Source organism: Leptonotus elevatus, chromosome 15 (assembly GCF_054856555.1).
Source record: "Leptonotus elevatus isolate MCC_2025b chromosome 15, RoL_Lele_1.0, whole genome shotgun sequence".
In the NCBI taxonomy this organism is placed as follows: domain Eukaryota; kingdom Metazoa; phylum Chordata; class Actinopteri; order Syngnathiformes; family Syngnathidae; genus Leptonotus; species Leptonotus elevatus.
Window position 1 is genome coordinate 9,373,742 of NC_141253.1, and position 17,225 is coordinate 9,390,966.

The 17,225-nt window shown below is 40.1% G+C and overlaps 1 protein-coding gene across 8 annotated transcripts in view; it reads left to right on the plus strand.

Annotated features, from left to right (window-relative positions):
• The window catches only part of vav2 (vav guanine nucleotide exchange factor 2), a 158,246-nt gene that overhangs the window by 44,938 nt on the left and 96,083 nt on the right, over positions 1–17,225 (plus strand). For all 8 annotated transcript variants that reach the window (XM_086096725.1, XM_086096731.1, XM_086096727.1 and 5 more), the window contains exon 2: positions 1,554–1,670. In XM_086096725.1, the coding sequence (XP_085952851.1) occupies positions 1,554–1,670 (117 nt within the window). The remainder of the gene's footprint in view (positions 1–1,553; positions 1,671–17,225) is intronic.

Below are 17,225 nucleotides of genomic sequence, written 5' to 3' on the forward strand. Positions count from 1 at the left end.
ATTTCCTTTCAGCGAGTTAGGGCGGGCCTCTCGTGGTGTCCTCACCCGTGACACTGCGACTGAGCAGATCTGCACACTTGAATGAGAATGAGTCAGCAAGGCTCTCAGGTGTGGTCAGAAGAGGCCCACTGAAATACCGCAAAATCCGGGAACCATATCAGATCCAGCCACCCTTTAGCTGAGATATAACTGAAGGGGAAGGTTTGAGTTGATTATGTTTTGCTGTTCAAACTATGAAAGCTAATTAGTTCAGCAGGCTGGCACATAAGATGTCTCACTTGGTCAATTGGAGCAACAGGAAGCACTACATCTCATTAAGCTGCAGTAAGGTTTAAATGAGAACATTGTGTATTTTTCAGCGCTTGAGTAGAATAGATACTCCGGAGCATGCTTCCCTACATGAACACCTTGTGCAATGTGGGCATTAACTCAGCATGAGGTGTGATGACCAAAGCTGCTGGTAGTTTTACTCATTGAATCAAAGTGTAACTTTCAGTGGAGTGTTCATTTAAAACTTCAAACAGAGTGTAGGAAGAATCATTTTGTTTTTCATAAATCTCTTTTGACCTGATTTATTATTATTATAAATAGCAGACGCTAAATTATATTTAGTGTTCACTGTAACATTGCATGCGCTGGTGGTGGGCGTGTTGCACGGGATCTACTAGTATTGCATTGTCATAGGTGTAATAGTGGTAAAAATGAAAGTATTAATAGATTTGATGATTTTCACTTTAATGTGGGAGAGCAACACAAGTGCAAAATTGACTTTGAAGTGATGGAACTGGAAATGTTAATGGAAGGGGAAAACTAGCCAGCAAATGCACACAATTACATTTTTCTCTGCCGCGGTTTGGTCACACTTGTTTTGTTTAAGCGTTTTTGTAATAAAGGAGAGTTACTCTTTTTACTCGATATTTTCTCAGAGTTTTTTTTTGTGTGTAAGCCTTCACTTGTTACTGGCTGGGTTAGCATATTGAATGATAGTGGCTTCATGCTTTGGTATGTCCCAGATGTTCTCAGCCGATTCCACAGCACTAATTTCAAACATTTTGCCTCAACATGTAAAGCTTTTCGTAAACAATAGATGAACCAATGTCTTGGTGCAACAAGAGAAGCCCTGAGGCATATTCTGTGCCAAGGCGCTTGTCCGATGTCAAGAGACGACTGTGACTCTGTCTTATCTTGATCAGACAGCCCATCAACCTCGGGAGCTGCAATCAGTCAGCTCACCTTGTAGTGGTGGTCGACCACACACAAATAGTAGGCCAAAAACCTGATCAACAGCCAGGAAATTGGATAGTCCATCCACCCAAGGTCTACTTAAAATAATACAGTGCTATGGGGGGATTTTTCAACGCTTTTACACTACGGCCCTTTTGTCTGTTTGAGTCATACTTTCATTTTTTTCTTTTGGCCTAGTAATGTCAGTTCCAAACTCATTGTAGCCCATGTCATCTGATACTGTGTGAAGGAGTTTAATTTGATCAGGTTTTGCACACAAATATTTAGCTGTATTTTTATGATTCATCTACATTCTCTGTCTTTTATAGTTCCTGTGTTTGAAGAACATCCGGACATTCCTCAAGATATGCCATGACAAATTTGGCCTGCGGAACAGTGAGCTATTTGACCCTTTTGACCTCTTTGATGTCAGAGACTTTGGCAAGGTGAGTGCATTTTTAACCGTCTACATTTGTAGACACTTAGTAGACGCGCCAGTACTTAACTCTTTCACTGTTAAAACCACAGTGGGTGATCAGAAACATGATGCTGCTTGTCTCTACCATTTATTGAAGAAACTCTGATTCTGATTGCTTGGAATAGTAATAGGACTTATTGAGATATATTATATAATAAATATGAAGTTACATTTTTGTTATGAATGAATAATCTTGGCATGGTTTGAACTAACCTTGGTATGAGTTGTGGGATTGAGTTGGTTTATGCCGTCATATGCTGTCGTTGATGTGTGACATTAAATCTAGTGTTCATATCTAGTGATGGGTGTCTTTGTGATTTTAATGTTCAAAGGTAGAAGGTATGTAATAGTCTGTCAGGTGCTTCAGCATCTCTTCTGGATTCCAATCTTTAAAAAAAGACATGGGCAGTTTGTTGGCCCAGTAAGCAATCTGAACATGAAGGAATCTTAGGAACTTGCTTGCAACTTGATGGTTTCATATTTAACAAGTGAATTTAGGTCACTGGGTAAAGGCACTTTTTACTTCCCAATGCCGCCTTAAACTGTCATTTGTTATGAATACATTAAAGAGTAAGCTTCTCTTTTGGTAGTTTGTTCCAGTTAAAGAAAGGAGAGTGTGATATGTTGCTGAATTGACTTTGACGGCTGATCATGAAGTCTCTATTGTAGTATGAAAGTTAATTCAGTCTCTTGTCAGATGTCGGAAGAAGCGCTACTAATTTGGATTCCAGTTGTTGGATTGCGCAGCAGAGGTGCCATCTCCATAAACTGTATCTGATTGCACCAAGATTAATTACAAGTACAAACCTGTTATCCGATCATTTCAATGACTTCGCTAATGTAATACAACATTTCCATTCTGGCTAGAAGAAAATCCGAATAAATACACTGAGAGCGAGGGAAAAAGCAGACAAGGACTCTTGGCAGTTTGTAGATAAACCACAAGACGACGTTTGGGAGTCAATGAGCTTGCAGTGAATGGTATTAAAATCAAACAGCAGTCAGAATCAATTACATCGGCCCTCCATATGTCAATTTGGAAATTGCTTTTGTATGGTCTCACTGGTGGCAGGCTTGTCCCACCATTGATTTTCCATTAAGACCAAACATCGCATTATAATATATTGAACTGAGTAGATCCCTACTAATGTGGCATACATTTAAATTAAGGAAACAGCTCAGATGGAATGTTAAGATTAGAGTGTTTCTCCGTTGAGAATCTATTCAGTGCTTCCTCTTCAATCAGTTTTTTTTCTTCATCTTTTGTTACCTTTCGTCCTTTCTTTGGGATGCTAGCCATTTACAATACATCAAAACATCTTGTCATCCTATCCGATTAAATTAAAACGTTATGGTTGGTTAAAAAAGAAAAATCTATTTTAATTAGGACACTCGTAATCAATGTATTTCTATCACTATTGAAACAAAAAATCCAGTCATACCTCTATTAGAGCCTGAGTGACTATTCATACCAGTATCTCACAAAAGTATTATGCTTGTGTTTTAGTTTAATTTGTCACCAGCTAGCATAACTGGATTTTATACTCATTTGGAATGAAATTATCCAAGCACGACTGTAGGGCAAAGACACAAGGGAGATGGCTTTGTAGCAGAATCCTCTATGTTCACCGTTTAATACTTCAACAGTAGCTGCTGAGGGCCCCAGAGTTCACAACCCCTGGCCTCTGATCACCACCTTTTGCTCTAATGATGATTTTCCTCAGTCACAAGCAAATGGAGGTTTGGGGGAGCTTCCCGCATCGCTGAAAAAAAAGCCATTGCCAATTCCAGTGGGAGTGAATTGCACCCTTCTCAACAACCTCCTTTACCGTTGCTGTCCCGGGCAACCACATCATTAACTACTATGTAGTAGCAGATACTGTATGAGACCACCTTCCTACTTTTTCTGCTTCTTAACCCATCCCCCATCATTACAAATTCATTATGACATCATTAAACCAATGAAATGCAGCGTATTACAGTAGACCCTAGAGAACATTTTTATTTAAACACCTCCTTTCATCCAAACCCAGCCGTCTCATTTCTGTTCTCCCAACCTATTTTAATTAGCCACTGAAGGAACATTGCTGTCATTTAAATGAACACGGCAATCAGTTTATTTGGCTGTTGCCATGATTAGCATAATTAGCCTGCACCTGTTAGCCATCTATCAACAGTTTGGTAATTTTCTTCTGTAACCAGAGAGCAAAGGAAGGTAACTTTCTGTCAGATTTGCCTCCTTCATTAGGGACTGCTGCATTTGAAATGCAGATATTGTGTGACGTTAATTTTAGTCTGATCTAAAACACTTTTGACACGAGATTGTGAAGTGCTTGACTAATGTTGTACATTGCTAAGGTGAGGTGAACAGATTTAGTTCTCTCAAATAAAATAGTTTATTCGAAGGTAGGGTTGTGGGAAATGTTTGATCAAATATATATATTTTTAGTTTGTACCCTAACTTCTCTTAACAGCTTTACTTTCAATCTCACTGCACCCATTTGTCTCTTCTTCATCATCATCACTCTCCAACATCCCCCACTCATTAATCTGAGTAGGGGTATGTTGGGATAAGACAAAGCTAGAAGCAGGGAAACCACCACTGTGTCAGGGTAGTGTGATTGCCATTGGTTGGAGATGTTTGATTACCCTCTGTGCTGCTCTTAATCGTTTTCAAACTGAACTCTGCTCCTTTCATTTCCGCCCTGGTCTCTGTGGCTAAAACACATCAACTCACTCGGTATCATGAGAGCCGGGATGTTTGTTGGTCATAGTCAGGCTGCCTCTAGAAATACCGGATACAAACTCATAATCTCTGAACTGTGAGTCAGACTCGCTAAATAGTAGTTATTATTATTACTTTTCAGAGGTGGGCATTCCATCACTTCTGATGGACTGTGACGATGATGCAAGGGTGCCATCGAAAGTATAATCTCGCTGTAAGCCTGATGCGTTCAATGTAGAGAGAAAAATATTTTCTTTTAGCAATGTGCTGTTTCACATTTACAAGCTGAGACAACAAGCTAAATCGCAAAATGCAAAAAAGCTACCCTGCTTTATATTTATCTACAGGAGTGTTGAATGAAAATAAATGGCTGGAGATAAGGCAGCGGTTTGTGTCTGTCAGTCTGAGAGGAGTACAGTTTAATTGATGGATGGATGGAGGCCACTGGGTCAAACAGCACCATTAGTGACCACATCCTCATCCGACATAATTTGCTGCCATTGTGAAATGAGTGATTTTTTTTTTCCTTTTTAAATCTGCCTTGAATGTTGTGATTTTTTTATGTGTATAGTATGTGTCCATGTAGTGACAGAGCTGAAACTTAAGGGCGGTTTTCTAAGTCCAGTATTAGTTGAAGAGAAACACATGAATTTTTGGACAATATCTACTATACAAGCTGCCTTTGTAAATATTGAATTTGGCTAAGCGAGGCATACTTGGACTGTAGTATGGCAGTACAGCGAGTTTGTAAGATGTTTTATTTATTTATTTATTAAGTCATTCTTCAATAATCGATTTTGTGATTATGTGTTTATGGTCTGTAAAATGTGGTTACGATATGTGAACCTTTGATTATCATTGCTTTAAGTTTAGACCATACTTTAGTTGACTTTGAGGCAACAACGCCTCTGTTGGTTACAGCCCAGTACTACTCCATTTTGCCTCAAATTGTTCATCACGATGATTCAACACTCAATTTCCACACAAATGACTAATCAGCAGTTACTTAATAAATGATGAATCATTTGTCTTTCCCAAGAGCTAATGCGGGATTCTTATGGTCACAGTATTCCTTTTCCACTACCACTAGCACTGTAACGGGAATCTCATCAGACCAACTAAATCTTCATTAGCCACAGTGAAAACACATCCTTCTACCTTCACTAGACACTTTAGTGTCTGCTTACTCTGCCCTCTTACCTCGCTCCCTGTCCATCAGGACCCCCAACTGCAAGTTCTTCCGAGACATGATCAATAATTCATTCCAAATGCCACAGTGCTGATGATAATTCATTTGACATGAATTATAAATGGGTACTTCCTCCCCCGTCTGTGCTTATACCCCCTTCCATGTCTATCTCCCATGACCTCATTATCCCTACAGCTTGTTACTGCAATTCATGTAGTTACAGGTGGTTGCTGAGCAATCGGTTGTCTGGGGTACAGTCATCTAATGCTCTGTTCTGAGATTATGTTGAAAGCTGGTTTGGCTCAGCGTAGCAGAGTTGAGATATTAGGGTTTGAGTCTCCTGGACCTTGGCATACTTTGTCTCCTATTTAACTGTTTGCGTGGTAGATTGAACAAACGCTTGGGTTTTACATGGCTGGTGTCATTTAAATGAAATCCTGAAATCCTTCCTTGTGGTCTTTCAACAAAATATATTATAAAATACACTATCATGAAGCAATACTTTGGTCCCAAAAATATGAAATACTCCCATTCAGCAATTTATTAACACTAAGCTGCAGCTCACCATTCTGTAGAAGATACAACTGCAAAATATTTGTCACACGATGTGACATCGTAAGAATAAGCTGCTTTTAAAAAACTATGATTAAATCATGGGCTACCAAATGGTGGAGTGGGTCATGTCAACAAACTCTCTGTTGACAAGGGGGCTGCCATTTAATCACCAAAACAGAAACACAAAAACAGAGCAGTTGTGTTCTGGCATTGTTTGTTAACTCTTCACATGATCTACTTTTCTGGTCTGAGGAGATAAACAAATTCCAGCAAAAGGGACTTGTGCATATCCCAGTTGACTAAAGACTTGTTTACTACATCAGCCTTGTTTCCCCCTCATCAAAACCTTGTTTCCTACTTGCTTACAGTGTCACCTCAAATCATACCATCAGATTATTAACAAAAGTACTGGAATGCATTACTGTTATTGGCCAGGGTCCTACAAAATAGAATGGCTTGGGGAACATATTGGAATTGTAGTAAAATATTCAACCTGCCAAACTGAACACAAGGTGATCAACATTTTGTAGATGTATCTTATAATCGTTGCAACACTTTTTGAAACCACAATATTGACAGACGGATCTTAACAAAAGACGTCAGCCCCACATTGCTTTTATGCAATTTACTCTCTTCTAGTTGTGCCAACCTCATCTGCCAATCTGCCAAAACCCACTGCTTTGGTTACACATCTTTCCTATGACACTTTTGTTTTGTTTGTTTAGTGGACAAGAGCAAGCAACCCTCACCATTGACTTTTGTTCTTCCGTATTACTCTTGGGTGGATGGCATACTTTGGCTAACCCTGTATCCCAAAATCATGTTCTCATATAAATAAAATGCATCACTTTGTAAAAGTACACACCATTGTAGTATCGCATGCAACCAAAATCACAGTGTCAGGTATTTGTGACCAAAGAAGTGGAAATAACCACCTAAGTCAATTGGATCATTGACTGCACTGTCAGGGCTGCCATTAAACGTGTTCATCAAGAGAGGCACATCCAAGTGTTGGATGACACTCAGGCAGATGGACAAACGTGCGGAATATGCACATCCACATCACCTCTCTTGCAAGCCATGGGCTATAAAGTCTCGGCTGGAGTCAGTGCTCTCTGATTTCTACTAGCAAAGGGCTGTAAAATGGAAATGAGACTGAATGGATGACATGGTATCTCATTACTGGCAGCATGCATTATAGAAAGTTATAGCAACGCTTTTAAAGAGTGATATTGACAAACAAATTTTGGCAAGAAAATTTAGCCCACTTTGCTTTTACTGTATCCATTCTCTTAATCCAGTTTTGACACCCTCATCTGCCAATGTGCCAATCCTCAATATTTTAATCACTTATCCTTTATTTTTGTACACTTTTGTGATATATCTGAGACTTTTAAAATATGTATTTAACTAATTTGCCCCCCAAAACTTATAAAAACGTCCTATTTTAAATATTGCCATGGTCCTAAAAACGTATTTATATATTTTCAAATGTTTTATTATGCTAGAGCATACAGAAGGCTTTAATGCAGCCTCTGACGTGAAGAGGTCGCTTAAAGCAATGGTAGTTATTCCAAAAAACAGCCAGCAGGTGGCAGCAGGGTATAAGAGATCAGCCAGGGCCATGTTGCAACAAGCTGCTTTTCCCAGTGTTTTCAACAGGTTTGTGAATAATGGTGAAACTTAGCTATATTCTAATGCTAATTGCTGCACAACGGAAACAGATGATGAAAAAAGAGACCCTAATCTTTCTTTTGGTGTAGGTTCCATGCTTTTATAGCAATAGAACACAATATTCTGTGGGCCTTGCAAAATCAGTCAAAATCCAGTAAAACAGCCAGGAGCGAAGGGGGTTGCTTCAGTGAAAATGGTTGGGAATTAAGGAGAAAGCACAGCAATCAGCAAAACAGATAGGTGCAAATGGTTGGTGATTGGACTTCTATGTTATTTAAACAGTGTGGTCTATAACTGAAGGATGCCCTTTGAGATTGATTTTGATGTTCTACATGATGCATTAAAATTAATATTGTGCTTTTTTCCTGTGGAGCGTTGTGCTTGTCAAACGGTACAGTAATTCAATTGTCAATAAAAGCTAGCAGTCAGGCTCCTTATTGTGTTATTATCACCCCCTGCAGTGGCCACAAAATTGAGGTCCTCCTCCATGCTACTCGTCATTAATTTCCCTGCATGTTGCAATAAGGCACAACCCAGTTGTGGGCAGTAGAGCGGACTACTTAATGTGTGGGTAAAGTTCAGACTTTTCCCACTTCAACTCCTAATTAAAAATACCATAGAAAACTAATAAGGTATGAAAAGACATAGATTGTGAGACTTGTGTTAATAGAATATGTACCAGTAGTAATATTTAGTTTTTTGTAGTTTCAATAAGGGCAAGATTACCTCTTTTACTTCTACTCGAGAGTTTGTATTATCACACTCATTTAGTTGTTTCTGTTTCTACTTAAACGTCCACGCTGATTTACGTTATTAGTTATTTTGATGCAGATCACTTAAAACCGATCAATGACGGTTTTGCCCACCTCTGGTAAAATACATATGAATACAACAGAAAAGTTGGCAAACTCATATGCTGATGGCCTCATCAAGCTGCAACATTCAGCATTTGCTGAGATGTTTCATAGCTGAGTCCAAAGCTATTGGGATGAGAATAAGTACCTCTAAATCTGAGACCTGGCTTATCAGTCGATAAAGGTTGAATTGGATCCTGCGGGTCAGGAGTGAACTGCTACCTTAGATACAAGCGATGTCCAGATCACTAATACGTGAACGATGAAGTTTCCACAGTTGATGCGTCATCAATCCATCATCTGGAAAAGAGAGTTGAGCCGGAACTGTCAATTAACAGGTTGTTCCACATTTCAGCCTGTCCTATGCTTTGTGTGGTGACCTAAAAGACAAGAAACAAAAGCAGCTGAAATTAGGTTGTCTTCGAGGAAGAAAAGCCCGGTGGGCCGGCAGGCTATTAAAACGCTGGGGGAAACTATTACCAAAAGACAAAAACTTTAGGTCGATTTTTACCTCCCTTTTTGTATTATCAGTTGCAAGTGGGTTTTTTTTCATTATCTATTTTTCACATATTCTGAATCATAATTTTTCCATAATGTAAAACTGAAGCCCATGTGTTAAAAAAGCACAGTGGGTCTTGTGTCTGATTATGGGCTGACACATTTTTGGGGGAGGTTAGTGACTGACTGTATCTGACATTATCCACAACCTCTGACTGAGTCACTGGTGTGTACTTGCATGTGTGTATAGGCCTTGCATGCTGTGCTGTCTTCCCCAGCTGCAATTTCCAGTAGAGACAGGAGAGCGCCCGTACCTGCTCATCATCGAGCCTAGCCCTGGACAAAGCACATACAGCATCTCCTGCCAGAGACTGCATTATGGAGATTAGGGTGAAAGATTGACAAAGAGGGAGAGGGGGGATGGACGAAGACGGTCTCAATGATAGCAGGTAGGTTAAGGGAAGGGAAATTAGTTTGCTGCTGGATATTCACCGAAGACACAAGGAAAAACCTGAAGCGGAGAACATTATAGAATCCCAAATAGGAGCAGTCATATATTTGGTCTGAAGATGTACTCAAATCACCAAGAAACCTCTAATGCTACCTAAAATAGCTTTTCTAACTGTATAGTGTTTAATATGGGTATTCTGCGCCATGATTTTTATGGACATATTAGTACTGGATCAGGCAGGAAACAGAATGCTCATAAAATCATTCATTAGAATTTTATTGGGCTACCACAACAAAATCCAAACTCCAACAATGTTTCTCAACCCGGCTTTCTTTCTGCAGACTTCAGAAAGAATTGCATTGCATCATCGAAATCAAGTGAATTCTTGCGTAAAATACAGTGTAAGTCTAAACAATGATTTATGAGCTATACAAAAGAAAAGTGACAGAAACCTTAAAAAGACGGTCATACCTCTAGCAGCGAAGAGGGTCTCAGCTTGGGCAAATCCCACCCTTTGTGATGAAAGAGCGTGGCTGGGAGGATAGCTTGCCTAAATGCCAGACACAGCACGCCTACGCTCCCTCGGCTTCCCATCATAGGACTTGCTACACATGCACTTTGTGTTGTGTCTGCTTGTGTGATGTATTGTGTTTATTTGTTTTTTTTTCAGTTCATACTGACACTCCCAGTACGTGTTAGAATCACTCTGAAGTTGCATGACTTTTGAACTTAATCTCTGACGTGCACAGAAAACTCCCCGTATCGCAAAGGTTTTCAAATCATTAGAGCAAACGTCCAGAATTAGAGTCAGTAATGGACTTTGAGGTCAGACCATTACTGGATTCAAAATAACCGGTTGTAAATGTGCTCCAGTTTCCTCTCAAAAAGAGAAACATTGTTAACTTCAGCTCAGCAAAAGGCGCCAAGCTGTGCACAGCATTAACGGCCAAGTAAACTGCCCACACCTGCAGCAGTGCGCCAATACGGACAGCGGAGGTTTTTTAGCAGAGTGGCCCACTGACACACAGAAACACACACTCTCACACACACAGTGGAGACTTTGTTAGTCTGCTAACACACTAGGGCTTTCCTGGTACAGCATGTTTCCACCCTGACGAGAACAGTGTGGTTGTTGTGCGTGCGGTTTCAGAATTGCCCAGACATACACACGCATGCATGCAGCCGGTCATCACACTGGATAGCTTTCATTATGGAGAGAAGCAGTGATTCATGAGAGATGGCCACAGATATCCAGCGGCAGCAGTAGTTTGTGGTCCATATAAAGTCGTTTTTAAAATGTGGAGGAATACAGTTTGTTCCTATGAGAAGTTAGTAGGATTAAATGCACTGTAATTAGTGGAATATTGATGAAGTAGCAGGCATGTTCTCTCGCTTTGAATTATTGCTTAGTTTGTCCATCATGTTTGGAGACATTTTGTTGTTGTTGTTGTTGTGTGCATTGTGTGGCACAGGGTGTAGGTTACTGGAAAAATCTTAAAATAGTCTACAGTGAGTTTGAGGCTTAGGTTTTGTCTTTAAAACTCAGCATTTGTATGTGCATACAGTAGTAAAACTGAACTTATTAAATTGTGACATTTGTAATGTATCAGATCTCTTATTGCAACAATAGAGCAACAACAAATGTTTCTGTTATCTAGAAAAGGACACATCTGAACATCAGTAACCATATCTGGTGATGTTGCTTTTTCGGATTCTGATTGACCAAAATGCACTTGTGAGTTGACAAATACGTATTTGTGTGAACAAGGCTTAAATGCACACATAACACGCTTACTCCCTTAGATTGACATACCAAGATAACTCGCATGAAATTACTTGTAGTAGTGCAATGGATCAAAAAACTCACGATTGGAATTGGATCATGGATTGTTTTACGGATCAGTAAAAACAATAAAAAATAGATAACTAGGACTTTGTCTTCATGTATCTTATAAAACGCTTATACCCATTAAAAAAAACAAACATTCAACTTAAAGCAAAACTAAGGAACTTTCAGTTTACGTTGATTGTGGTGGCTCCATATAGACAAAAGCGGTAATGTTATGCCTGAAAGAAGACCACATTTCCCATGAGGACAAGCTCATTGCGTCGTTTTTTAGCTCACGCTAGCGAGTGAAAGCCGGGCCAATGTTGATCCTTGACTGTCCTTTTATCCGGACAGCTTCCCTTTTCCTTTATTTCTATTTGGTCTCCTCAGACAAACCTTTTCAGTTGTTTTGCAACTTCTGCCAGGAAAGCAGTAATCATGCTTCAACATTCAAATTGACTTCCATCTTTGTAACGAATAGAAAAAGGGGGAAGACAGTCAGCACATTTGTAGTTTTTTGTTCCTACTATGCTCCTCCAAGTTGCTTAGTGCCAGTAAAAATCATACAGACCCCCTCAGGTCATGGCAAAGGTACCATTCAACTAGTTTTAAGTCGATGTTTCATCAGAAAAGTTATGCAAATAATTTATTAAGGTTGAAAAGGTCCTTAGTGCTACTTTTAAATGTCAAATTTAACCATTTACCAATCAACTTGCAGACCAAGTGTGGCCCAAACCGTGGTGCTCAAAAACGATCCATTGCACCACTTATGGCAGTGACTATGATGTCTCCTGTCAACACCGAACATGTTTCGTGTGTTGTTTTAGTCACACCATCCACATTCTCTTTGTTTGGAAAAAAAGGAACAAGCTAGTCAAGACACAATCACTTTTGCTTTGTTTTAATGAAAACAAGTGGCTACGACCTTGGGGGGGAAAAGGGAAAATGTAGTGACCAAGTTTTATGACGGTGATGATAGTATTTGCTGTATACCGTACCTTAAGTGCCTTGGGCAAGAAAGGAGTATGTTATGTTGCACTCTTATTAGGCCTCTTAATGTAACATCTCTTTGGCTTTTCTAGCATCATGTTGTTGTCCAAGGTGTCTAGGCAACCTGAAAATATGTCATATCTTCAGGCTACAGTAAGCTGATAAAAACAAACAACCCCCCCCCCCCCAAAAAAGGAATGTACAGAGAGCATCTTCCTCTGTGTATTCCTGCATTGTAGCTACTCCCTCCAGACATGTTCTAGTTGAGATGCACATGTTCTACTTGAGCTGGGAAACAGGTGATGGCACGGTTTATAAACACGGGAAACAAACATAATATCTTTCAATGTTGCATATACAGGCAGAATGTAAACATCTAATAGATTGGCTTTGCTTCAGTGACCTATACGCATGACTTCATTCGTTCTCACTTTGCATGGCTCTTGGCAGTATTTCATCTAAAAGCCCTTTGCACACACGTTTCAGGCTGGGAATTTGGCGCCACTTCTGTCTGTTCTCCATTAACTGGAAGGAAGGTTGACCTAACAGTATGTTGTTATGCCAGTAAGTGTTGCCTGTGTTGACAACTAATTTTAGACTTGCCATGTTGGGAATCTCTGTGTTGAAAAGTCGATTGAAAATAATTCTGAACTCAGAGAAACTTTTTTTTTTTTAATTATTATAGTGAAATGTGAAAATGATCAACATTTCTTGAGAATACTGATAAAAAGTGTCATCAAGTGAAGGAAAACAATTGTGTTCTCATAAAATTCAGAAACCACATTATATCATTTAATGGTTATTATTAATGTAATTTATAGACTAATTATCGCCCAGGCCAATTATCGGCGCCGATATTCAGCATTTTGACTAATTTGAATGGGAACAGTATAAAAGAAGCTACCGTGTAGACTCCTCTCACATACAAAATGTCTTCAGTGTTGTTGTTTTTTTATCCGTCCAGGCACTTCCCCAACATTTTTCTCATCCGGGCAAAAGGGATGCATTCAAAATTTCTGCCTTAGGTGTGAATAGATTCACCTTGAAAAATGGTTTGTAACGTTAGTAATTGTTCGTACTTGTCATGATAAGAGCTAAGCATATTTTGCCTTTACATCTCCTCTCTGCTGAACCAGCCTGAGAAATGGATCAGGTGCATTTGCTCCCAGAGATTCCGGATGCTAAAAACGTCAGTTGCTAGTCCACCATTGGCTGAGGGCAGTTGTGTGCTTCACGCAGCAATGACACAGCCTTTAGTAATGGTGACGAGAGACAAAGAGACAGCAGTGTCTCAGACCACCAAACGTTTAAATCTCAGATTCTCCTTCTTCTCTATTTAACCACCTCCTCTTCCATTCTTCTACCCCAGGCTCCTGACCTTAATAGCAACTTCTTGTATTTCTGGGAGATATATAATCCAATAAGCACAGCACCCCGCCTGTGGCTGGGGCCATCACACACAACAAATGCTCCCAAAAGTTCCCGAAGAGCGCACACTCACACAAGAGTGTGTGCAATTGCTCACTAAGCTGCCGTCTGAGTACCTTTTTAGCACTGTCATATCATGTAAGTGTGCTGCACATGAGGACAAGCTCTGTAGGGGGAGAGGATGTTTTGGCGCAACTTATTTCCAAGGCTTTGCTTTTTACCTCACGCAACGGGCTAAACAGGATGTTGCCCTTGTCTCATCTCCTAACATTTCCTGCAGGATAGGGTTGGGGATGACCCGATTGCCATTTATACTGCTGTCCTGTATTTGCCTCCTTTTGGGAAAGAGAGCATTTTAACTTCCTAGGAGCCCTTTGCCATCCCTCCATTTTAAGGCCAAACATTTTGGTCTCTTGCTGGATACTTTTGGCATAGTCTGGGTTTGCATAGGCGCCCCACCCCCATTCCCAGTTGCAGCTGCAGAATGAGTCACAATCTTAGTCAATTTTGATCTCATTGTCCAAGGGCTGTTATTTTTGTTGTTGTGCGCAGATCACATTGCATCATGTCAGCATGTGCATAACATTCCTGGACGCATTAAATGTAAATTCCACTCAGTTTTATAGGCAGACGGGGGTGTGTCAATGAATTTTGACAGTCCGTTATTTGTTATTCGTCAACGGCTGGAACACTTGTTCATTATCGTTAATCCATCTTTATTTCAATTATTTCCGTCATCGCTAAATTACAGTCACTATTTTTAAGACCGTCAATAAATTTCACCGGCCCGTCATTCATTGTTATTATCATGATGAACTAAATGGTGCGGGGTGAAATAATGTTTTTGCATCAAGCAAATTCTTATGTGACGCGACCAGCTCAAATGTATTATTAAAAATTTGATTTATATTTCATCATTCTTCTTCTCCTTCTTCTTCTCCTTCGCTGTAGTCTATATTCTCCCAGACTATAGGAGGCAGTGAAGAGCGTTTACGGCATATGAAAAACACTTCACCACAACAAAAATAGATTTTTTTTCCCTCCCAATAAACTAATGACAAGAACAGTTCGGCGTGGACAGTCTACATACATTTAACAAAATTAATGAAAACAAAGTATCGGGAAGTACAAGACACTGTTTGCTCATCCCCACGTCACTTCCGTTGCCTTGACGGGCCCTCCAGACCATACGAAACTACATAACTATACGTCCATGGTGCACGTAGGTTCCCAATTCTCATAGGTGCACGGTGTGGAAAATGTGGGCAATGCGCAGAGGAGCTTGTGGTTGCTGAAGTCAAATAATTTTACCACGTGGAGCCGTATGGACCTCGTGTCAAGCATAAACCAAGCATCAGTTGTCAGTTTAATGGGAGTACGTCATTCGGTACTAACCCTGTTATTGATGATTACGCTGACGGAAGAAAAAACACTTCCGTCAAAGCTTAGTCTGTCAATTTTTTTTAAGTTTACCGTTATTCGTCAACAAAACAGGTGTGCGTCAAATGACATGTCCAACTCTGCTTGTAAGTCATCTTGAGTAAAATTGTACTGTAGTGGCAGTGGGAAGTTGGGTGAAAGCTTGCTAATTAAAGACATTTGGGCATCAATTACAAATTGCCAGTACACATCACAGAGCTCAATTGAATGATTTAAAAAAGTGATTCATTTCTCTAGAATGCTGATATAGCAATATTTGTGGCTGCTGTTTTATTTAAAAATGATCTGAAACATCAAAAATACCACAACACAAAAAGGATGTTATGGTAGAAAGTCGGTTAAACTACAAAAGAGAAGAGATTGTGAAACAGCAAAAAGCCAGGATGTCCCAGTGCTGCAGTCATCATCAGATGCATTATTAAAACCCACCCTACCTAATTTCCACTAATCTGCCTTGAATTAGTCAGGTACACAAGGGGGTAGATTTGTTGAGCTGGGGAGCTGTCCCATAAATTGCAATGCTAATGACGTGGCTGAAAAGGCCTTTTTTTTTTCCTGATAAAGGAAGATTTAATAGAGATATTTCACAGGAAATCATTTATCAGTCCATGACAGGCAGGCACCAATTCTCTTTCGCCTCCCCAACATAAACTACACAGACACAAAGCACCTTGATCGGCATGGACCACGTCAGTGCTTGATCCATGACGATACAAGTTTATCTGCCACAGCAGATTAGCACAACTCCGTTGCTGTGAAAGGAGCGAGACAAAATTGGTGGGCAAAAAGACAGCTCACATTTACATCAAGATGGATGCAAGCTAATTTTTGGCACTAGCGAACCGTCACCGTGGGCAGTCATGGAAGAACAGACTGGGAGATTTTTTTATTTATTTTTTCTATTCCGACTTAGCTCACTGATAAGACCTGACAGCACAAATTATATGACTGTAGCAGGGAGGTAGTCAGGCATCTGTTACACAACAGTCCACTAATACTTGGCCAAGAGTCCTCCCAAAATGTAATTTTAAATTATTGAAGTAGTTGCTCACTAGATTGCTATTGTACCTCATTACAAGCAATACTGCTACGACATTTTCCACTTCTGTCGGCACACCTGTTCAAAATATATACAGGAAGACTAACTCAGCATTTCAGCTGTGACAAATGCCGCTTCCAGTAAGATAGCAAGATATTGTACCACACATACCTCATACAGTATATCATGGCAGACATTTTGCGAGCCTTTTAGTAATTGCCACCATTATGGCGACACACACAAATGTGAGGGCAACAACAATTTCATTGGTTATGTGGCTGTCCGTCCATCCATCTCTAAACCATTTACCCTTTTAAGGGCCATGGGGGAGCTGGAGTTTGTCCCAGCTGACAGTGGGCGAGAAATGGGGAACATTGTAGGCAAATTGCCAGGCAAATGCAGAGCTAATCAAGGCAACCAAGCACACACACCCCTGCACACATGGGCACTTGCACGTGCACACAACAGAGGTCCCAGCTGGGCCGCAGGTCTGAACTTCCACACCATTCTTGCTATAGCTTACATTCGCTACAAAGACATCAAGAAAAATCTGTTACATGCATACATACTACAGACAGGATCGACAACATTATGAGATTAAGGCAAATCAAAAACTTGTAGTTGAATTTGACTGATCTGTGACATGGGATGCTTTGACGTTTTGTAATTTAGAGGGCAAAGATCAGCTTAAAGTCATCTTTGAATGTAGACTTTGAAACGGGTATCTTCATCATGCCTTGGGATGTCTTTGTTGTGCATGCTCTGACCTCATCTTACCAGAGCAGTCACATTATCCTTTGTTCGCCTCATCTGTCTGTCTAATAATACTGCTCCCAGGAGACATGGCTACCC